We start from the raw sequence: 25288 nt of genomic DNA on the forward strand, positions 1-25288 counted from the left end.
ATTTAAGCCTCGGATAGTTTTCAAATATATATCTCACTTTGCCTTCAAGCATTGTGTCAGTCAGTCAGCCGGCAACCACGCCCATTTAACTGCAGTTGCCTCCCACGTAGGCAGCGTCGTCATTGTTTTGCTTGTTCGTTTGGCCTTTGCCTGCGCCAACTCATTAAAAATTCCATTTTCATTTCGCCCATCATCCATTTTGATTTCATAGTCGAGTGGTTATCGTAGGGCAGTGGGGCGTACGTGTGCTAGTTGCAGCTGTGGGCCATTGGGATTTTGGGTGGTTTTGAGTGTATATGCAATTCGTTACGTTCTGCAGCGCCGTCACAGTTGCAGTCGCTGTCGCCATCGTCGTCGTCGTCGTCGTCGTCGCTGTCTGTGTACAATTTCAAAGTGTTTACTTTCTGGCCACATTGATTTCGCTGAAAAAACTTTCACTTTGGCTTTTGGTCTGCAAAATTTTAACTTGCGCAATTAAATATATTTTATTTATTCTGCTGTCATCTTTCCTACCCCCGCGTGCTCATAAATTAATGAACACTTCTGCAGTGAACCTTAAACGGGCGCGTAATTAAAAAAAAAAATAATGTACATACAAAATGCTGCTTCATATTTTACACGGTAAACATTATTGAATGGATATCCAATGAATTCGCATACACAATAAAATTTGGCCTGAACGGACCAGCGAGCTGGCCACAGTTAATTATTTGCCAGCCAGTTTGGCGAACGTGACGTATGCGTAATTTTTCACCCAACGCATATGCTTATCTACCGCTTGGCTGGGTGGGTGTGCGAATACATAAAATACATATACGCATGTATGTCCGCATGTAATGTGTGCATTCACTGATGAATTATTTGCCCGGCACTCAATCAATATGTATGCATAGTATGTATGTATGCATGCGTGGCATTTTGTGTGCGCCTGGCACACGGAATCATATACATAAATGAATATATGTAAATATAAATATGCATAAATATGTAATATACATTACCCCACTTAAAGCCCACTGGCTGACCGTGAGACCGTGTCTGCTATAGTTGAATCGCAAATTTAACCCAATATTAACCTCCAAGCAGGAAAAGGGCAGAGTCTGAGGCCAAGTTGGCATAGTTGAATTAATCAACAACTTTATACTGCTTTACTAACTGATGTTGATCTAGAACTCGTTATTTTTCGTTTTTAAAAAAGATTAACACAACTTTTGAGAAGCAATGACTGATCGATTAAACGTGTGTATTATTGGCTCTGGCAACTGGGCCACGACTATTGCACGGAATGTGGGCCTCAATGTGGCCAATTCCCAGTTGATGGAGCCTAAGGTAAATATGTACGTATACGAGGAGTACATCGATGGCCGAAAGTTAACAGAGATCATCAATACCACGCATATCAATGTCAAATATATGCCAAACTTTGTACTGCCGCCGAATGTGGTAAGTTAATCGCTAGCTGCTCCTTACGAACAGATAACCCAACCCAGTGATTATCTCTAAGTTTGCATTGGATGATGTGGTAACAACAGCACGTGATGCTGACATTCTGATCTTTGCCATACCACCAACATTTGTGAGCAGTTGCTGCAAAACTCTGCTGGGCAAGGTGAAGCCCCTGGCTCATGCAGTCTCGCTTATAAAGGGATTCGAGCGCGGTGACGACGGTCAAATCCTTTTGATATCTCATCTCATAATGCGACAGTTGAAGGTGAATATAATTTTTAGAAAGAGAGTAAGAGAGAGGATATTTATTATTTATTTCTATTTTAGATACCCTGCTCGGTGCTAGTAGGTTGCAATCTGGCTCATGAGATTTCCAATGGCAATTTTGCAGAGGGCACGATCGGTTGCCGGGATCAGAAATATATGCGCATACTGCAGGATATATTCAAATCGGCTACGTTTCGTGTGGTCGTCACAGACGATGCTGACTGTGTCGAAATCTGTAACTCTCTAAGGGTAAGCAAGTTGTCTGGTTCTCATTTATAGCTGAGTCCATTGGGAATTTTCCTGCACTTAGAATGTCATTGCATTTGGCGCTGGCTGTGCAGATGGGATGGAATTAAATGAGAACACCAAAGCTGGTATTATAAGACGTGGGTTTCTGGAGATTTTACAATTTGTGGATGTGTTTTATCCAGGCAGTCGCTTGGCCACTTTCTTTGAATCGTGCGGTTTGTCGGATCTGGTTACCAGCTGCTATGGTATACTTAATAATATTTGACATATACTTCTCTGTATTCACAACTCATTTCTGTAGCCAATCGCAATCGCAAGCTGGCTGAGGCTTTTGTCAAAACTGGGCAACCATTAAGCGAGCTGGAGCACATTCTCGTTCCAGGGCATGAACCCTTGGGCCCCATTACCTCTGAGCTGATACATATTATGCTGAAAAAGAAAGGACTTGAAGACAAGTAGGCGTCAGCAAAGTGTAGCAAAAAACATTTCTCAGCTAATCATTGTTATTGCTTGTTTTTATAGATTTCCACTTTTTACCACTATTTATCGCATATGCACAGGCGTTTATCCACTTTCTCGCTTGGTGGAAACTCTGCGCTTTGCGCGCGAGGACATGTGAGTACAAACGCAAACTAGCTTTAAATAATTTCTATAAATGTAACCCCCATCTCCCCTTAGCTATCATCCCAATCACATTTTCCAGCTGTAAAAATTAAAGCTTATCCGATGAAAATTCACGTGTATATTTTTTGTTAATGTCAAGCTTCAATAAAACAAAATTTCACTTCATTTGATAGATGATATCCATACAATAGCGGAATTCAGCCCATATTTTAGAGCAATTGCTGGGGATACTCGTAATCTGTATGCAAAATGAGGAACAATGCCAATGAACTGACAAATATGTATGCAACGCTTCCTGGCAAGACTGAATGCATAACTTGGTGCGAGTATTCCAAACAAAAGCCATGTACTACATTTTATTGTTGTGCGTCTTTTCTTTGGGGTTCAAGTATTCCTTGCGGAAAGTGCACTCCATTGAATGCACAGGCGCTCGAAGCACTTGCAGGCAACTCTCTAAGCACGACTGCTGAACTACAACGGAAATCACTTCACTCATAAATGCTTAAAGCAAAATGGTTTAAAGGGGGTGAAGAACGAAAGAAGGAAGAAAAACCACAGTGCTATTGTTTCTCAACTATGTATCGAATAGTTTTTGGTATTGTTTAGGTTGGGTGCTTCAATGGAAATTGTGGAAAATGGGAACACCAGCTGAGGGATGTAATCTGTAAAAAGGCAGCTGGCGAGCTGCTTGCCTAAGGCTATTCATAGATCTAAATGATTGACCCATATGCTCGGTTAACATAAGCTAAGCTTAGCTCATCTTCTGGCTAGGGCTTATCTATTTTTAGTATTTCAATAATTTCATCTAATTCCAGAACTTTGTGCTTAACTGATTTCATAATGCCTCGGCAATAACAATAAATATTATATTAGTCACAGTACAATTGCAAAACAATCAAAAGAGTTTGGAGCATTGACTATGCCATTAGAACCAATCGCGCTTGTTTAAGTCAATAGTAATTTATTTTGATAAATTATGTATGCAATTTATTTAGATTTTGTGCTACCCTTTAACAATATTATGTAATACGCGACTTATATTTTCTGCATAATTAAATCAACTGACAAAGGCGCTTAGCGTTGACTTTGTTATGCGTATGGGGATTTTGCAAATGGATTAGTGCAAATCGAAAAATTACTCAATTTGATTACATTATCGCAGCCACAGGCAACGGCAACAATTATTTGTGTAGTCTGATGACATGTTGCCCTGTCCGTGAACAAGTGGCGTATGCGCAATTTTACATATCAAAAAATAAATGAGAAAATAAAACTAATCAAAATATATAGTTTACTGTAATGTTTACAGATTACAAAAGGGACATGTTAAATTTTGATTTAAAATAGAAAAACTGTAAATATGTAACTAAAAATAATGTTTTTTTTTTCGCAATTCTGCTGTCGTTTGTATTGCTTTATTGTGGGTCTCGTTGCATTTGTTGGCAGTCAACCAAAGCTCCGCTTTACGTGATGAGAAAAAAGGATAGAAATGAAAATGAAAATTCAAAACGAATTTCAAACGTTTAGGCGCTCGGCTGGTCTACCCTTCGGTCCGCCTGAACAAACTTGCCAGTTAGGCAAACAAACAAAGCCAACAGTAACAGAGATACAAACATATGAAAAGCTACAAAATTTGCATATCAACAGACAGCATGGAGAGACCTGCTAGGTAAGGGTTTTATTTGCGCATTTCTTGTTGCATTTTGGGTAGCATTAAACGCGTCTCTCATTTTTGCTGATAATTACACGGTAAATTTGGCAAATGTGACGGCGAATAGCAAACTAGATGCACACTGGAGCAGAACGCACTATATGTGTGCGTGTGTGTGTGTGTGTGTGTGTGAGTGGGCGCGCCAAATGTGTTGCGGGTGTGTACACAGATACAAATACAGATACAGATACGAGGCCACCTGCTCTCAAGTATACACACACAAACACATGCTTGCGAAGCACTTCAAAAAATAAATAACAATTTTGTACGTAACACACGTCGTTCTGCTTATGTAAACGTATCTGCCTGTATACGTTGTGTGCGTGTGTGCTGTGTCTGTTGGCATGGGTGTTAGTTTGCGTGCGTGAAGTGCGCCTAAAAGTATACTTCATTTCCTGTTTTACACCAGAGCCACCTACTTCGCAAATACTTCATATAGACAACACTACAAATGGGCTGTCGTTCTGCCCATGCTTGTTGTTGCTTCCATCTGTGCATGTATGTGTATTTGATTTTCCTCTCCATGAAATTGAACAAATAGCGTCTATATAGAGAAAAAACAAAAAACACTGTGCCTTAGAAATATATACACTTTAGGTAGAAGCAGTTAATGATAGTTAGCAAATACAAATATTCTTGCGTATTTTCGGATTTCCATAACTTTCGGGCTTTGTCCTATATTTTAATTAAGGACCTTAGTTTCCTTTTTTCAATACGTTTTCAGGGACTTGTTGCTTTTGGACTTCATTCGTTGCTGTTGCTTGTGCTATTTTGAGCTGAAAAATATTTTGAAACTAAAATTCCCTTTTCTAAAGGGAATTGAATTTAATGAATATCCGCAATTTATCAATATCTTATGCATGTGTAAGTTTATTTTTAGATTTTTCGAAGGGACATCTCTTTTCTTTGCACATCCAACTATGTAGTTCCCGAGTTATTTGAACAGTTTTGTAATTGTTTTCTCAAAAACTTTTCGATGTGGCATTTCGCATTTTTCTCATTTCAAATGCAAAATGATGCGTTCCTTTGGCTAATGAATTTGTTAAAAGTTTTGGCAGCAAAGGCAACAGGGAAAAGAAAAAGTTTTATGAGAGCTGACCGAGTTTATTGTGTATAAATGTCCACACATACACATTACGTATGGACACGCACTGAGCGTATAAACTTTGACCACTTTCCAACCGAAAAAGTGAAAAACCAACAATCGGGAATAGCAAAAACAAGAACTTTTTGTTTTTTGTGGCCAAGTTGGAAGAGTTGGGAGGTAAGCACAATTGGAGAGCTTGTGTCTGTAAATGGGCCATTGTTTGGCAAAGCGTTTAACTATTTACAAGGCCTAATTGACAGCATTAGAAACCAAAGAAATCAACATTTTTCAACGCTCGTGAGTATGCTTTAAAATGTCGTGTGTCGGAGCGCAGTAGAAACATTTGCAAATATTTTATGAGCACTTAACTTAGCCCCAACACACACCCACACGCAGACACTTGCAATAAAAAGTCACATATGAGTTGGAGCAGCATGCTGGGTAGCTATATTCTCCATTGTGGGGGAAAACCTTCAATTGGCTTAGGGGTGTCGGCAACTGAAGAAGCTGCTTTTGTCATGGCATGTTGTGCGTGCGCCTCGAATGCTGAAGTTAAGGATGATGATGATACCGATGACGATGCAACATGACATGTTTGTTAAATTCGAAACGAAATCAATTTAATAAACTGTCAATAATGCAGCACATTATCGGCAAAATGAGCTGAACAAGTTAAGCAGCTACACGGTTCACATCATTGCGTAGTCAAAGTCAATTGAATGAGAGCAGCAAATGACTCATACACAGATACACTAGGAAAAAACGCATTTCTAAATACAATTGAATATTGTACAGCATTCATGATAATTGTTTTAAAATTGTAAGTTGTGCTTTCGGTGTTTGTTGAATAATAATAAAACAAAGCCTTAAATTATATTCATACCAAAATTCTTTGCAGTGTAACATTGAAAAGCTGCCAATTGACGCAAATTTTGAAAATGATCTGTGAAAATTTGATGAGCAGCATCTAAGACTTCGACAACTGCGTCATTGGCAAAACACAATGTTTGGCAGGCTCGAGTAATTTGTGTGGAATAATTTAATAGATGTTTCCAATCATGAAAGACGTGTAGAATATTTTAACATATGATTGACGACTGAAAACACGTCTTGGTTAGAATATAGTTATAGAATACAGTGTAGCAAAAATAATTCAGCAAAATTCATTTAGAAAATAACACGCTATCTTCCTCTTGTTAACCTTTCGCTGCTTATAATTAACGAATGCGCAGCCTTAGGCGTTATCCTAATTAACAAAGCTGTCCTCAGTTGAGCTGCCATTAGGAATTCGTGTCAGCCGGATTTTATTATTAGAGCTGACTGTTTAAGCTGCCAGTTCTCTTAGCTGTCATATCACATTTTAGCAAGGAAGTGGAAAGCGCCAAGTATGGCCTGCCACACGCTTCATAGGGCCACAGCTTCATTTCCAACGAAGTGAAGATATGCTTGCTCTAAAAATTGATAGATTAAAACCAAATGCTACAATTCAGAGCAAAAAAAAATTTTAGGAAGCTTCACCCTTGGTGCCACGGCAACCGGAAAATATGATGGAGGCTGACATTTTATATGCCTGCAAATATTTTCATGCCAATGTACGATATTATTTCTTATCTTTGGGCCAACGTGATACTCATCCGTTGGGCGGGGGCTGGGCATGCTTCTCGATTCTCTCGTTGCGATTACCATAACTATAAATATCGATTGCTTTGCTGGCAGGCATAGCCCGCGAGTGCTTAAAGCTGCCATCACACACAGCCGCACACAAACTAGACACACGAGTCACGCCCCCAATTGGACCTATACACACACATGTTCTCACACACACACACACACACGCAGGCATACCACAATGGCTGGCAACTTAGGGCTGTCATTGTTTTCGCCTTCGTCGTTTGCTCTCGTATCTGTGACGCTTTTATGTTTTAGCTATTGCCATTGCTTTTCTACCTGCTTACACTTTTACCTGCCTTATTTTTCTCTTTGACAAATAAATTGACATGCCACATTGCGATAGCGGCAAAAATACACAAAAACAACGAAAGCCAAAATGAAGCAAGCTGGAAAATAAAGGTTTAGTATGTGACAAAAATACTCTACTAATTCATCAAGCATACGACGCATTGAACAAAAGTTAAACAGACTAAATTCTGGAACACATTAATAGCAATGATCATTTTTATTATTTTTTTTAATTAAATAAATACATAATATATAAACTAAACTTAATATCTTTTATCGAACTACTTCTAATAATTGCCACTAAATTGAGTGACTATTTTGGAATACCCCACATAATGGATAGCTTCTATGAGAAAATACAGGCCAAAATGTTATTGTATCGACATCGAGTCGCTTTTGAGGCGACATTTGAAGGTTGCTGCCACTGATGGCACCCCTGCGCCTAACCTGCCATCCGCGGCAGCTCCCGCAGCCCAACAATGAAATGTAAGAGCACGTACAAAAGGAATTCGTTCGTTTTGGCTGCCTCTCATTTTGTTTTTGCTTTCTGCCATCTTTATTTTTGTTTCCTTTTTTTTCTTCTCCTCTGCTGGCGAAATTGACGTGCGAAGAGAATGGCGACAGCGGCGGGATGAAAGAAATAAATATGCCACAATATGTTAACGACAAGTCCCCTCCATACATCTACCCGAGCCAACTGCCAATGCGAAGGTGAAGTACGTGCAAGTTTTACTTTTGGCGTTGCTGGTAAATAAATATTATTTACGCGACACTAAAAAATGGCATTCGATTATTTAGCAAATGGTTTTTGGCCAGCCGAAAGCTGCAAATGTTTAGATAAATGAAGCCGGCCCGTCGAGCGGCGCTGGCTTACCACGAATTATGTGCAATAAATGAAATGCGGCAGCATAAATCATTAGAATAGATAGCTGCCATGGCTCAGGTTTGGTGGTTTGCTGGCGAGCCTTCTGTCATACCGAAAAGTACGCAATCATTTTTCAATAAGCTGTATTAGCTTGTCAGCTGCCAGATGTAAGCATTTCACATACGCCTTGTTGTGCGTGGGTTTTGATTTATCATTCCTTAAAATACAACTCAGCGCCAGCATACAAAATATTGTCTCTGCCCTTCGAATATGTGACAGTTTAATGTCTTTGTATCTTAAAATCAGTAGAAACAGCAGCCCACTTTAAGGAGCACAAATAAACGGCATTAAATTAGAAGGAGAATAAACCATTTTCATTTTTGACAAACAACTTGCGGAAATAAAAATAAATAAAATAAATGGGAATGCGTGCTGATGATTGCTTTCGCATTTTGGGGGTTTCCATAACTCAAGTGTTCTGTTTTCTGTGCTGCAATTGTGTGCTCCCGAGTGGCTGCCAATAAACCTGGCAATAAGCCTGCTGCATCTCGCCAACTAGCCATAATTACAACTTAATGGTGTTCACATGTAAGCTGTTTCCAGTCGGAGAACCCGTCGGAGGTAATAACTTTATTAATTACGCACTGGACACGGCCGCCTGGAGTTCAGCACAAGCCAGCCCAAATCCCAGGCAACAGCTGGCGGCATCCCGTTTGGGGGCCAATATTAATTTATTCTATTTCCTTCCACGGCCTCAAGTGAATTAGAGGCAGAAAGTGCTTAAGCACTTTTACTTGAGGGTGAACCAAAACTTCCCTACAGTTTAGTTTATTATGTATGCGACAAGAACAATTAAACAAGACCCTGAAAGTTGCCTAATTGTTGTCGGTTTGCTACACAGCACAGAACTCAAAAGTATCTCAGCTTTTTGGCCATGATGTGGGGAAATTTTGTCGCGGCTGGAGTGCAGTTTACGAAACAATGTTAGCTTAAAAACGTTTGCTTTAAATTATATCCAAGACTATTTAAAAAAAAATTATGTAAATTTATTTACAAATTTTATGTGCGATATATGGCTGTAATAATAATTTGCATTTATACAAAACTGATTGAAAACACAAATACCATAATTAATGTGCAAAACTTGTTAGCCTATTTAATGCTATTTGTGTAATATGGACTTTATATATAAATTGCAATTAATATAATTAGTTTATTGGCTGACTATTAAAATACAAAATTGAAACAATTAAGTTTAACATGTCCCGTGGAAATTAGAGAACTGTATTAGTGAAGTTGTTTTTATTTTTGTTATCAAATAAGACCCTTTAGTATCGAAAGCTACGCAAAACACAAACACGCTACCAAATGAATCACGTATATTTGTATTAAATACTACGTCTGAAGCCTAACGCGGACATAAAATAAGCGGCTGTTGTTCAGTGGCCGCCTGCTGCTTACATATGGCAACTATTTGGCTCAAATTGGTATAAATGATGGGGATAAAGCGTAACGCTGGTAATAAATAAAAGCTCAGCACATAAACAAATACGAATACTTGTACAGACAAGAGGAGGGCAGCAGCGAATGAATTTCCCTGGGGGAAGGCCAACGCAAAAAAGTAGGCAATGATTTTTATTAATTGATAAGCATTTGCAACAAGTTGCCATCCATTTGCGCCTTGCGCTTCTTTACAGAACGTGTTCAACTCAGCTTTGTATGTTGCCTTCCTCCAACCCATTCCAGCAGTCCTCTGCCTAGATTAAGTGATATATACATGTATATTTGACGGTAGCTTCGCATGTGTAACTGATTATCGCAGTGCGATATGAATTCTCTGCCACGAATGAACATTGAAGTACAGCACACATCAAGAGGAATCTGAAATTTTTTAAAGAATTTTTGCCAAAGGGATGCACAGTGCGCGATATCATAGAAATTCTTTATATAAAGCCAGCTACACATGTAGCTGGCATGAAAAGATCAAAGGGAAGCGCATTTCTACTTTGTGATTTTACAAATTGTAATGATACAAATATTGCAAAGTTATAAATAGGAAACTGCACTCAAACTTAATCCTTACTCAATAGCATTCTTTCATTTATATATACATATATATATCTTTTTTTTGAAACACAATAATTCGTTTTTTTTTTTAGTTTTTTTTTGCTATCGATGCGAATCATAATTATGCCAACTAATTAATTAAAAATTCAAGTTTAGAACGCAGGGAATCCAAAGAAAAGCCAAGGAGGCACTTTCACAAGTGTTTACGGCTGAATAATTTGAAAATCTAACTGAGCCAACAGAAAAAAATGAAATGCTGCATTCTTCAAACTTGGTCGATACTCAAATAAAAAAAAAAAAAAAAAAATATTATGTGTATGTATATAAAAAAATCTAAGAGATGTAAAAAAGTTTTTTTTTTCAGCTAAAGAGCAGCACAAAGTTTGCTTTTTCTTGAGCAATAAAACAGCTAACGTCGTATGAGTGCTGCTTGGTCTTGCGTACGGGGAGTGGTGCGGTGGCAGAAAAGAAAAATGTGCACTTGTCAGCGAAAGAAAAGCAAAGAACAGCGCGGAAAGTAAGAAGAAAATGAGTAGGGGCCAAAAGGACTCTGCTGCGCTCTTAGCAAAGCCGAAATCATTAAAAAGCCAACGTAATTGATAAAGAAACATCTGGGTGGGGCGCGACGAGACACAGCGAGAAAGAGAGCAAGAGAGAAAGTAGATTGAGCTGGATAGGGGCACAAGTTTATAGACATGACATCGTTAAAAGTCTGCCGAGTACTTTGTCGTACTCGCAGCACTTGCACAGCACACACAAGTGCTTCAAGACGACCGAATTAGTGGCCACAAATTGGCTGGCAGGGTCTTGAGATTTTGCAATGTATGGTTAAGTTTTCCTCCTTATCTGCTGCCACATCTTCCGCTCTCCCTTTCTCTGTCTGTACGTGTTTGGGAGAGTTGCTAAAATGTTTGGCTGCCCCTTTGGCGAAATGCGAAATGCAAATGAAATGCAGCCAAATATTTTTCATCCAAGGCGTTTGAGTTATTTCAGCATTGTACTCAATGGCGTTTGTATTTTTATGGCCATTCCCCCATTCATTCTCAATTCTTAAAACAAGGAGAACTGACCCCAGCAAATCCAACCCAGCATTTAGCCCCCGCCAACCTTTGGCACGGCACTTAAGCCAAACTAACAAAAGTTCGCATTTATTTGACTTCGCTTTGGATAGAGGCGGGCGGAATTGGGGATCACAAGAGAAATGTGCTGTATAAGTCATTTGCATAAGTTTCCCGGGCACTGCGTCTGAGCTGTAAGTAAAGTCAAATTTTTGTTTTCGCAATTGTGCAGAAAAGTGGCGGCCGCATATTAAATCAGAAGAAAACGCGTAGAAAAACGAAATCAAAAATAAAAAAGTCTCAAAAATAAAATACGTTAAAATTACAAAGTTTTTAGCTGGCACAAAAGTTTTTGTAAAAAATATTTGTGTGCTCAGAGTAAAATGAGCAAAGAACTTGTAATATGAGTAGCTTGCATAAGATTCTTGATCCTAATAAGTCAGTTCCAATTTACATATTATACTTAACGTACAGTCGAAGTTCAATTTAATATCGTAAATAGGCTGTCGTATGGAAAAGTTAAATAACTAAATTAATAGTTATTTATCCACTTATGTCGTATATGTGTGAGTGCTTGTGTGTGTGTGTGCGTATCTGCTTGTGTGTGTGCCATCTAAAATTGTAGCTGTCAAAATTTAATGTCCACAGTTTAATTCAGCGTCGCTGTGCATCGTTAATCAAAGCATCTTTAATCTAACGTCAGATTATGTAAATAAACAATTACGAGCATTTATGTGCGCACGCACACAAGAGCAAACAGCTACACAGATCGACACAAACACACAAACTCACACATACATTACATTAAGAGAGTTACATACGGGCACAAATTTTGCGGCTTAAAGTTAATTCATTTCGTAAGTGTTTACCTTACCTGACATTAAAACGGCTAGAGAGGGAGAGAGTTCTCCCATTCTGTTCAGCAAAGATGCCTTTGCTACCTACGCAAGTTCGATAAGCAAAACGAGCAGACACAGTCACATATCCACACGCACACATGTCACACACACACATGCGGATAAAATAAACACAGACAGGCAGACGAGGCCTCAACAAAACCGGAAGGAAACGCGTGCGGATTCACTCAAGTGCAAATATTTCAATTTGAAACTGATAAGTCACATTAATGTGTAAATGTATCTGGGAATCCATTAGATATTTAGTATTAGTTGTAAACTGTTTGAGCGCAATTTTAAAGCAACTTTGAAGCACTTGGCTACTTTGGCTACTTAATGCACTCGTGGGCACCACCAAAATCCTTTTAAAAACTTATTTCTGGCCAGCAAATAAGCACGGGCTATGAAATGTGTATCGATTACTTTGTCTAATGCACTTTGCAAAACTCAAACTGAAGCTTCAAGCTCGAAACCGAATCTGCAACTGAAACTGAAACTGTTGCCAAGTGCTTCCCAAGAACTCAACAACTTGCTGCAGGCAGATGGAATTTGCTAAATGGATAGTTGGATACTATATAGCTGCCCTCTTTACATCAAAGTGGACGGGGCAATGACAGAGTCTGAGATTTAAAAACGTCAGATACTCTAGAAATTTAAATTGACAGTTGACTTAATGGCAAGTAATGCACATAGAAGCTCTGATTAAGAACTGAGCTTCAACTTGTGTATTAAGTTTCCGTGTAAAGAATCTAATAATAAATGCATTTTCGATATTAAGGAATGGCAATTCGTGCTATTACTTCAAATGGCACTGCTTGCCTAGATTTGTTATAAACATCTTTCGATTCTTTATTATGTATACACCATGTGGAGCAAATTAGAAAAGTACAAAAATATATGCACTTGTAAATACTGCATAAGGATACATTTTGTTATAGCTTGTGTATTTGTTTATTGTCTGTAAGTTCTTTTTGTCATTTATTTGCTCTTTCTGTTCTGTCCGAGAATGTTTGCAATGATAATTGTCCTGTGCTGTTGTTATCCCGAGCATTGTCGGCCTTTTGTTTGTTTACAGCTTCAGGCCAATAAACTTTTGTCAGCTGCATGTCTATTGCCTTCTAAATGTCTATGCATTTTGCCCGTCTGTTGACCTATCTTCTGCTTGTCGTTCGCCGATGGTTGGCAGTGATTTATTTATATTACGAATTACATTCATGTGCTGTCCAGCGCAGCGGCTCATTCAAGCAATCGAATAAATTGCGTTTTATTTGGAGCTTAAAATTAATGAAAAGGATTAGTGCCATGTATAATTAATACTGCATTTATTGCAGCTGCTGGCCTTTAGTTTAAAACAAACAATTGTAATTATCATAAATAAGAACTGCATTTATTACTTTTTCTGCCCAATTTGGGTTATAGCTATAATTTTTGTTGCAATATAAATATTTAACTGCTAAATATAACTTACTTCTAATTTATCATTGATTTCTAGCAGACCTTATCTGAAGTCTTTTTTACTACCTAGCTGCAGGGGCATTTCCGTGTCTCAACCCAAATGTTGCATATTAAGCTGTCAAGCGCTGAACATGCAAGCAATTTTCTCTGCAGTTCGCGTGAGAGAATAAGGAAAGCATTTGAGCGCCTGCAGATAAACTGAATTTGCATGTTTATCAAGACTGTCAGTGCTAAAAGAAACATTTATGTTTTAGCAATTAGAAGAAAATAAATATTTGGTAGGTTCTTCTATCCTAGAAGGAGGTATTCGTCTACTTCATTTTCTATTTTTAAATTCAATTTATCTCAAACTTAATATCTTATTAAGAACTGATATTTAAAACCACGTTTAAAAAATACGTTGCCCTTATGAAAAATACGCTTGCATACTAATTGGGCTAGGGCTAGTGAAAAAAGAAAAATAAACTGGAAAATTGTCAAAAGTGTGAAAGGAAAATAAAAAGCATTGAAATCCGCGACTGCGACTGCGATTGTTAACTTAACAACATGCGCCTGAAAACTGTGCAAACATAAACTTTCTTGCATTTCCATGATGTATGTGTGTATTTCTGTGTGTGTGCTTTTGTGTGGGTCGCTGTCACGCTAACCTCAAAATTGCCGCCAACAATTTAACAAGCAGACGTTGTGTGAAAAATATGTCAAACAAGTGGGTAAGGACGGTAAAGTAGACGGCGAGAAGCGGGAATATTCTTTTTAAGGAAAATTGCGTTAACACGCACACACGTGCACACCCACACATGGGCTTACGTCCCCATAGTCGAATTACCAGCATAAAAAGTAGCCAACACACGAACAAACACAAAAATATTCCCGCCACGTTTTGAATTATGCATGTCTGCCATACACACACCATGTCTATCGCTCTCTTTCGCTCAGAGTGCCATTTTTTCTCTGTCCTCCACTCGTCCGCTCTTTTTTTTCTTGCTCTCTTTCGCTACGATTGTCACCAAAAACCCCTGCTAGGAGTCAGCAACAACCCAACGCAAAGAAAAATATGCATATTCGCAAATAAAATGATTTACAAAACGAAGAAAAACTTCTAAGTGCGCAAGTATCGAATGTTCGACTATAAGATACCTTTTACTGAAACTTAAAATATAAAGCAACTTTATATGATAATGGTATATCCACATTGCTGGTTATAGTAATAGTTTTTAGGTACGATGTTTTGTTCATTTTGCTACCATCTTAATATAACCTACAAACCCTATAAAAATGTCTAACAAACTACTCGTCGTCTATTTTGGCTTCGCCATAGTCTGCGACAAACGTGCAAATGCGTTCCAGGAGTCCGAACAAAGGCTGGCGGAGACAGCAGCGAGGACAGCATGTGGCAACAGGAAGGATATATTTGTGCATTATTCTCTTATAATAACTAAAATCGCTGCCACCAAAATCACAGGAGCGCATTCATTTTGGAGAACCACTCGCAACCACATTCATATATTCAAGGGGAAATGATGTCACTTTTCCACAAACATATGCATGTGTGTATGTGTGTGCATAAGTTATGGAAGTGCATCAAATTGAAAAGATTTTCAGTGTTTGGGCGAAAAGTGGCTACTCATTTTGAGGCCAATTAAGTCAACGCATTATCCAGAGCACAGCGAGAGCTGAGCATCCATTAGGATTAAACGTGCTTAGTACAAAAATAAGTAAAAGCTAATGGAACTGAAAAAAGCAACAAAAAATATACATTTTTAAATATGTGCTCGATTTGTATACCATTGTAAAACTAAGTAAAATTCTTTAAACGACAACCCGAATGAAATCAGCATATCATGCAAAAAATACTAATTATCGTGCCAGTCATTAACTCGACATTTCATTAATAATTATTATTATGCGCAGCCCTCCTGTCGTTTTCTTTCTTTTTGCTATTCATCGCATTTCAATCAATATTAAGTGCCAGCTCTCAATGTGTTCAAAGTACAAGTACTACGAATAAAGCTGCTACCAACAGTTATTAAATGGAAAATACTTAAAACAAGGAGCACAGAAAATCGCGTGACTCTGGGACGAATTCCAAGTTACTTAGTATAATACAAAGGGACTGAGGAGGCAGGGGCAATATACAACACATATAGAACGAGTGTATAATATAATTGCTTTATTTTTAATTTTCATTTTAATATGTCGCTGCACACTTGACCTTGGCCTGGCCAACGTGGAAGGCACCAAAGTTTTGTGGCCTCATAAATTTCGTATTGATTTCCTACTGCTTTTCAAAACTGACACAACAAATAATCGTGGCGGAAGGCCCAAGTGTACCATGAACAATGAACAATGAGCTGTGAAACTTTATTGACTCTTTTTACTGTTACAAATTTACTTGATAGCACCCGGTGACTGCAAAGTTTTGGATGCTTTACGATGCTTGCAGTTGCTGTTCTTCTGTTCTTCTTGTTGTTATTTTTATTCTTAACATTTACCAGCCCCATTTCTGCAGTAAAAACCAAGAACAACATAATTTAGCCAAACAAAAATAAACTGTTACTCGAGATGTTTTCTAGGGGGAGCACTACACATATTCATACATTTAACACAAACATACATATGTATATACACATACCTACATCCATACATACATAAGCTAGACAAAGGAGATGCGTAGCGGAAACTGTAACTGAAACTGCTGGGGAAAATGCTGGTAACAAAGTTTTGTTTTTTTGTGTGTTTGACAAAATGTAATAAAGTGCAAACAGTAGCAAAAATAATGTGAACACATAAAAATGCGTCAAGTTTTTATTCGTATCAGCCTCAAAGTCTCGACATCTCAATTTCCTGCTCTCCGAGGAGGGGCTGTCGGCTATGGAATGCTTATTGTTTTATATTATTTACCCTTTTGAATTCGGAGTTGAAAGTATTGCTCAACACGAGAGTTTGGCTTATCGCCGGGTGAGAGAAAACTTTGCTGCAGGCAGTATACGAGTTGATTTAATTGGGCAAAGTTTTGAATCAGCTCAAAGGATCTTCCAAATCGAATTCTTTTCCCAAATAACTCAAAGTGGCCTAGATAAATAATGCTATGAAAACGACAGCTGTTTGTCCAAATTAACGCCACAAAATTAATGAGTTGTAAAATCCAGGGACTCTGCCCAAATTATTGTGCCAATACGTTGCTTCGTTAAGTGCAAAGCTCTAGACAGTGTTGTTTAACGCCAGACAGTCATTGGCTAATGAAACTCTCGCGACAAATTGTTTGGCCAAAGGCATTTTTCCAACGACTGTTGACGGCTCATTAATAAAAGATAGAATGAGAGAAAAGGGGGGAGAGAGAATGAGAGAGAAATAGAAAGTGCGAGAAATGAGAGACAAATGCTTTAATGCCAATTGTGCAACTGATTGCCTTGTGGCAACAACGACCTCGACCTAGTTCCGCTCTTCCAGCACATGCCTCCGGGTCGTAAATCGAATGAGGTTCGCTTCTGGATACTTGTCCCTCACAGTTATGACAAATTGTGCGACTCATTTCGCTTTGCTTTCCCCGACACTTATCACACTTGTCACACTTGAATGCTCCAACAAAGTGGGCGTGGCACTGGCAATCATCGATGCACGCCGCTTGCGGCAAAAATGCTTTGCAGAAATAAAAAAATATTGTAAATCAAATAAAACACGCCAAGCTGATTTCCTTGAATTGAATTTTATTAATTTTGCACTTTGGGTCGCGCAATTTTTATTGATTTATTCAAGGGCAGTTGCTTGTCTCAGCCAATTGCTATTGGCGCTCAGCATTTAGTAAAAATGAATATACAAAAATTTTTATTATTAAATTTTCAAAAGCGAAGAGGATTATTTTTCAGCAAAACTTTTACAGATTATTGTTTATAGAACCTGACAGTTTCGTAGGTAAGAAACATTAACTATAAGTCGGGCCAACTATGTCTATATACATACTTCATCCGCTAATTATAAGCTGTAACTTAGTCCAGCTTTATTTGCTAATGTTGACGAGAAATATGCAAATAAATTCTTAGACAAGAAAATAATTATGACTTCAGCGCAAATAAAGTTATATTAGACCAAGTGAAATGTGAACAAAAAATGTTAGCTATAGAGGGAGAATATGGGCAATGGGCGTAACCATAATATGGTGGCAAACAGTTACTTTTTAATTAAAAAAGATTTCCCTTCATCAGCTTTATTAAGTGCAAGCGCGTTGCGTTTATTAAACGTGAGTTAGGGCGTACGGCGAATGGTGCACAGTGCGTATGAGGAACATGGAGCGGATACCACGGAGAAAAAGTAAGAGAAAGGTAGAAAGCGTGATAGAGAGCAGGGGCGGGGATAGGAAAGAGCTTTTATTTTGCCTTCTAGTTGATTAAAGTTATTTTAATTGCTTTTTAATGTTAATAGCAAAAGTTGCAGCTGCTGCATAACTTTTATGCACAAATATTTTGTTTTCTATACTTATTTACAGAAGGCTATATTCACAATTATGCATTTATATTTATCTGGCTGTATAACAAAATTCAAGTGCTTATAGTTGAATGGATTATGCAAATGTTTGTATTTATTATCAACTTCATTGCAAATTTATTAGTCAAAAAACGCTATTCTACCTGATGATCAGATTATTTAGTCAAATTAAATTTCGCAGCTCGAATTAATGTTAAATGTTGGCCCCCAGCACACCTAGCCGCGACCTGACCTACCCGCCAGTTGTCATTTTTTTGCGGATTTGCGCTAAAGCCAAAAAGTTGAATGTCACTAAGTTGCGAGAGGAAAGCCTTTAAGCCATAATTTAATATATTGACACAAAGCTTTCTGGTAAGACGTGTCTTTCGCGTCATAATCCTCAATATTGTGCATTGACAGCTGTCGCTGGCGGTCCCCACAACACTCTCACCCTCATTTAAGCGAGGGTAACGAAATTTCTGAACGAATATTGAAAGGAAAAGTAAGTTTTTGGCTTAATGCGCAACTATGAGAAAAACGCGCGTATTTGCCTTTAGTTCGAGTTCGGAATTGAATAAAAACAGTTGATCACACACGTACACTTAACAATAGGGCTTTAGTTGGGAGTTCCCGATCAGGATATATCCTGAAACATGTCTGTTACATACATTTGTACACCTATTATACTCGATTTACTCATGGTAGCAATAAGTTGTTTTGGACTCCCATTTTATCGACTTAAAAAATTTTTATACCCCTATTGTATTTGTGTATATGTATGTAATAGGCAGAAGGAAGCATCTCCGACCCTATAAAGTATATGTATTCTTGATCAATAGCCGAGTCGCACTAGCCATGTCCGTCTGTCTGTCTGTCGGTCTGTCCGTATGTATGAACATAAGCATAAAAGCTTGTCATGAAATTTTAGCTTTAGGTCCTCCTAGTGCCTACGCAGACCGAGTTTGTCTCCGATAATCAACAGCTTACTTCGTTTCCAAGCAATCGATTAAATCCGATATGTACATCTTGTTTTTTCAGCAAATTGGATATTTAATAAGAGCTAGAGTCCCCAAACATATACTGTTCCTAGAATATTATATATATATCAAGTATCATTCCTTTTATACTTATTGCCACCTCCATGTTAATAACCCAACTTGTATTGCCAACCAATTTAAAACACAAATAAAAAAATTTTCTGTGGTACAATAATGTATACTGTAGAAAATTTCATTAAGATCAGCTTTTGTTTTGTTTTTCGGTATTTTGACTGCGCACGTGTTTGCAGCGCAAATTCCAATAAATTCTGTATACATGTACACACAAACATTCATGGGCGTCTGCTTCGAATTCTATCGCCAACATTGTAATTGCGATTGTATTGTTGTATGTGATGCTATTTAAATTTGTTTTTTCTTAATAATATTTAATTTTTAGTGTGGCTGTTGAGTAGAGGCATAGCAAACGGTGCGGTCTGTCGCGAGCTCAAGCCGAAGAAATTTTTTTTTGGCTGGTATGGCTGTTGGTTAGAGTCGTCAGCAAGTAATGCGGTCAGTTGCTAGTTCGAACCCTGCCAAGGGAACATATGTGTTTCATTTGGTGTTGGAATAAGAGGGTTCAGGATATTCCCTAGTCGGGAACTCCCGAAATAGAACATCTTACTTGTCTTATAATAGAAAAATAAAAGTTAGCCATATTTTAATTTACTGATTTACAAAATTTTGTTCCTTCTGTGTTGGGTTAATGTTTCTGGGAGTGGCACATTTATATTTTGTGTTATTCAAATTGCGGTAACCATGTGATTAGCCAAATTTATTGGCAGCTGCGCTTACATCCCAATTTAACTTCTATTAGGATCCTGTGGTGGCAGTAGGTTGATCATAGTTATCGATGGCCTCGTTAAAGTAAGCCAGATTATCATCCTCTAAAGCACTGTTGACAGTGTACGTTTTCCAGAGGTTGCGAACTTGACTGACACGGCTTTCCACACCAGGCAATGAAGCGCTTGAGGATACTCGACTAACTTGGTTGGCCTGACTGGTAATGTCTGGCAGCGAGTTGGTCTGGCCGACTGGCAAGCTGTCAGCCTCAAGCACGGGCCTTAATTTGCCCTTGGGTAAAGGCTGTGCCGTCAACTCCTTGACCCGATCCGCGTAACGCAGCGTATTAAGCGTATGCTCGACGGAATGCAAGCCTGGCGAGATCATGGCTATCATGCATGTTCTAACCTTCTTACCGCCAATAAACGAATCACGCAGCACCTGGGTCAACTTGGAGCCGCGAAAAGGCAGATGTGGTGACTGGCGACCCAAAGCCCGTATGCACTCCTTGAGTGCCAGCAAGGATTTGTTGATCTCAGCGCCCTCAAGCCGCGTTTGGCGATCAGCGCAGCAATTATCCGCACCACGTTCGTTGCCAGCCAAGTCGATGAGTGAGAATTTACCACGCAACCGCTTCTTCTCTCCAATGCGTAACACAATCTGAAACACTGCATGTGAGCGTGATGATTTGGAGTTGGCAGAAGTGTGGCCGGAGGTGCGCACACTGTTGCCCAGCTCCAGTAACTTCAGTACATCGTTGGTATTGGCCACGGCCTGCTCGGTGAGGCCCACAACTTGCACTTTCTGCTGGCCATCCTCGAGTACACGTAGCTGCGGCTTACCTGGCATCAGCAGATCGTACACCCTGCTGCCATATAGTTCGAAGAAGCTGCAGCTCACACTTAGACCCAAGCATGCATAATTGGGCAGCTGCAGGCATGCAAAGACATCGCCGGCAGCCATGGCATAGATGCCATCGCGACAGTTCTGCTGCTTGCCCGTAAATACACCGCCCATAGTGTGCGTCTTTCCACTGCCTGTCTGGCCGTAGGCAAAACAGGTGGCCATGCCGCCCTCGAAGATGTGGCGCACCAGCGGACGTGCCGTTCGCTCATATACTTGGGAATTAGTGCAGTGTTCGTCGAATGTGTAGTCGAAACGAAAGTTGTGGTGCTCCAGAAACTTGGTCAGATTGACCTGTTTGCGCGGCTCATGAACCACAAGCAGCTCCCTATTGGGTACACTAATCACGTCCGGCTCGTACATGGCCAACTCCCGTCGATTCAGCGGACGTTTGCGCACACACACCAGTATCTGATGTTCCTTGGGCGGGCAGCGTGCCAGACTGTCTTGCGGCTGGAAATTCATTTGCACTCGGTGTATACGTATCATGCGTGCGATCTCCCAATTTGGATTGCCCGGATCCGCGTCCTGAAACGACTGACGCCGCGCACGTGTCTCATCGTGCAGCTGACGGCGTTGTTCGCGTCTCGCCCTCAGGCGCTCAATCTCCACGACAACGTCGTCCTTTGCAGGTTCGGGCACTTGGCGCGCCGTCGCAGTTACCACGGCTGGCAAGGCGGCATTGCCGGCTGTTAGTCGTGGCACCACAACGCCATTAACGCCCAATGAAAAGTGCTGTGGACGTGCCGGCCGCGGCGGTATAGATGCTAGTATATTCGTATGAGCTGTGGCAGTGCGTATAATTGAAGACGCATCGTAGATCTGCGGATTGAGCTTGATTATCGTATTAAGCGGTATCTCCTTGCCGCGTGTTATTACGCCCTCGTTCCATTCCACAGTCACAATTTTATTAGAGCTGCCATCCAATTTGATGATCCCAGCCTGATGAATCCGACCATCGGAGCGACGTATGTACACCTGCTGGTTAATGGATAGGATATCCATCGCCGGAATCCTTGTGGCAGTACACCAAAAATTTTGATTCCCAAAACAAAGTTGTTGCCTTTGTCTCTGTGGGTATGTGTGTGTGTGTGTGTGTGTGCAAATAAGTATCGAAAAATTCAGCAACTGAACTATGAGGGAAATTTTATTATTGCCTATTTGACAAAACCCAATCCGAAACGTTATATGTAGACATAAAATGCAAGTCATGCAATAAAAACGGGATAGAGAAGTTTTTTGAAATATTTCGAAAAGCAAAGAGAGAGAGGCAGGGAGAGAGAGCAGCTCAGCGACAGCGAATGTTAGGATTGAAAAAGTCTGAGTAAGAGAGAGGCGGTCTATCCTTTAGAGAGAGAATTAAAAGGGGAGCACAAAAGGTCAGAAAGTCCAGGAATTGTAAAAAGTGAGCGAAGGAAAGGTAGAGACAGGACGATACAGGGTAAGATAAAGAAAGAGCGAGAGAGAAAGAAAGAATAATAGAAAAATAAATGGGTAAGTATCAATTGTTTTTGGACAAAAGAATTTAGAAAGCAAAGACGCTGGTGGGAGATGTAAAGAGAACAAGACGGCGAAAGAAAGTGGGAGCAAGGGAGACAAAGAAAAAGTAAGAGGGACAATTTCAACTTGAGAAAATTGTAAATAAAGGGAATGGAGAAAGTGTGAGAGGGGGAAAGAAAGTAAGAGAGAAAAAGAGAGGAAGAGAGACAGGAAGGAGAGAAAGAGTGTGTATTAGCGCAACAAATATTGCGATAAAGAAATGTTAGTTAAAGATAGTCAGCTTAAAGTAAATATTGAATTAATGTGCGATTCTCATTAATTCAGTGATTTTATTTTTTTTTTGTTTATTAACAGTGGCTTAAAACTGAAAGTGTTAATATCGATGTCTTAGTGGTTATTTAAGCTCTGCGGGCGCTTTTCTCTGCGATTCTCAAATTTCAAGAAGTGCTGCCCATTTTTATGTATTTACGATGATTTTTTCATATGAATGTTATGTAAACCAGAAAGAAGGGCTATCTTCGGCACGCCGAAGATATAATAACCTTGCAGACCCAACCTTTTCATAAGAGCTTTGCCGGTATCTAAGAAGTACCGGGAAACTAGGTAATGCCGCGTTTGGTCAAGATATCTTGATAACAAAAATGGTTTTTATTCAAAAACCTGGGTTTCGACTGATCGTTCCTATGGCAGCTATATGACATAGTGAACCGAAGTTGATAGGATTTTCAAAATATATATGAGGAGCATAGTTAAACTACTAAATGCCGAGTTCGGTCAAGATATAGTGAAAAACAAAAAATGTGTTCATACAACAACTTTATTTTCGATCTTAATAGAATTTGCATGTATATGATAGTAAAACGAATATTTGCCGAGTTTGGTCACGATTTCTTGATAAACAAAAATGTTATAAATACGAGAAACTAGTTTTCGACTGATCGCAAAGTTTCATAAAGATAGCTTAAAAGCTGAGAGACTAGTTCGCATAGAAAGAGACAGACGGACAGGAGGAAATAACTATATCAAATCGGCTGTTAATACTGATAGAGAATATATCCACTTTTTGGGGTCGGAGATGCCTCCTCGCCATAGAGTTACAAATTTCAAGACAAAATTATAATACCGTCTGCAAGGATATAAAATGTTAATATGACTTTGTGCACCATAATCTTTCCCTGCGTCTCTTTTATTTTTGATTTTTTCCAATTTAGAAGGTAGGACTCACAGAGTCAGGCTGCAGCTGACTACCTCCAAACAAGTTCAAGTTACTTCTGGTGTTGCTCAAGGCAGTCATCTTGGACTTTTACTAATTACCCTCAGTAATGCTAATGAAGGGTACGCAACTTAAGGCAAAACAATTTAGTTTGTTCAAAATGTATGCTTATGGCCTTCAACTACTGTACCTTATCTTGTCAGTTATACAACCGACAATACGCCAGTGCAACATATCTAACAGTTCTCTTTGATTCTAAGCTCTGCTTCAATCTTCATATAACTGTCATCGTTAATGTGGCCAAAGGTGCACTTGGATTCATTATTCGTTGGTCTAAGGATCCTTTAAAAACCAATTGAATATTGTTAATACTAAATTGGGACTCCAACCTTCGGTTGATATCCTGATCCAGGATTCTTCTTCTTGATGTTCCGTCGTTAACTAACCGTAGGACAATCCTTGGTGTCTTCCTACATCAAGACATCGATTCCTATTTTGTGTTAATTACCTACAAGGAATTATTGCCCCTTATTCCTACCTACGCGTACATCAGATTACGGTATGCACAATTCTTTTCGTGAACTATTTAAAATTTACTAGTGTTTGTATCACATTTTCTTCACCGTTAAGTGTCGGATGTGCAATTTAAACATATCCATCGAATCGGTGATGTTATTAAAAAAATTGTGTATTTTAATAAGACTAAAAGTCTAACGAAGCATCTAATTTTCATAATTTTAATAAATAAATAAATAAAATGTAAAATATATAAAATTAGATCGGATAAAGCTAAGAAATTCCAGCTAGGTAGCTATTTGTTCAAAGTGGCATTTAATCTTTTCCCTAAAGTTTTTTTTATTTTTTATTATAAACTAGTTTCGACACGTCAATTAGTGTCTCAGCTCAGCTTTATTTGCCCAACTGCCATAGACCTGCCCCTCAATAAGCTTCTGTCAATATTTCTAACCTCCCCGCTGGCTGAATGGACGCAAGTGTTAAACATCTTTAGTTGTGGCACACATAGTACCACAGGACCTAGTTCATAGTTTGACAAACATGGCCCTCTTTCCTTTTGGGGGCGGAAACAAAGATGATGTTGCAGCAAAATTTCTATAACCATAGAATGTTTGCACAACACTTATTTTTAGTGAAAAGCCCCTCAGTAACAGAAGCTGCTGCAAGAGCTGAACGGCATGCCCCTCCTGCCCCCAACCAAGGTGCGGGTATCAGCATGTGAAAGACGGTGCGAAACTTCGACAGCCAGTCGAGTGCATATTAAACAGAGCTCCGGGCACTAAACGAGTGTCGTTGCGTCTTAAGCAAACATTGAGGTAGACAAAGGCCGAAGGCTGCGGATGCAGCTGCCACGTGGCACTGGCTTATGTGCACTACACATGTCCCACCACCGCATAGCTAATTTCATGAATATTTGTGGCCAAATAGCTTGCTGTCGCAGCTGAGCGAGTTTTTCTTATTTCGATTAGCTGAAAATTCCAAATACTTTGCAATATTGTGCATTTGACATTGCATCAAATGCCATAAATAGCACTAACAGCAACAACACTTTGAAGTTCTGAGCTGAACAAATGTCAGAAATGCTGTGAATTTAGGCAACAAATCAAATTGCAAAAATAACCCACTGCCAAATCAAATGGAAGCCAAACAAAATCAGATGAAAAAAATAGGAAAAGCCGCATTCAGAAAAAC

The 25288-nt window shown here is 39.1% G+C and overlaps 2 protein-coding genes across 2 annotated transcripts; one reads left to right on the plus strand and one right to left on the minus strand.

Annotated features, from left to right (window-relative positions):
• The first annotated feature begins 1150 nt into the window (after positions 1-1150).
• Positions 1151-2751, plus strand: Gpdh2 (Glycerol-3-phosphate dehydrogenase 2). The gene is made up of 7 exons (XM_002049004.4): positions 1151-1443; positions 1505-1711; positions 1774-1962; positions 2024-2207; positions 2264-2417; positions 2485-2577; positions 2641-2751. Exons 1-7 carry the CDS (start codon positions 1222-1224, stop codon positions 2669-2671), a joined length of 1080 nt encoding a protein of 359 aa, XP_002049040.1. The 5' UTR covers positions 1151-1221; the 3' UTR covers positions 2672-2751.
• A 17077-nt stretch (positions 2752-19828) lies between these two features.
• Positions 19829-22054, minus strand: Klp59C (Kinesin-like protein at 59C). Its single transcript, XM_002049003.4, has one exon. It carries the CDS (start codon positions 21871-21873, stop codon positions 19996-19998), a length of 1878 nt encoding a protein of 625 aa, XP_002049039.1. The 5' UTR covers positions 21874-22054; the 3' UTR covers positions 19829-19995.
• Positions 22055-25288: the final 3234 nt, after the last annotated feature.

Source organism: Drosophila virilis, chromosome 5 (genome assembly GCF_030788295.1).
Source record: "Drosophila virilis strain 15010-1051.87 chromosome 5, Dvir_AGI_RSII-ME, whole genome shotgun sequence".
Taxonomy (NCBI): Eukaryota; Metazoa; Arthropoda; class Insecta; order Diptera; family Drosophilidae; genus Drosophila; species Drosophila virilis.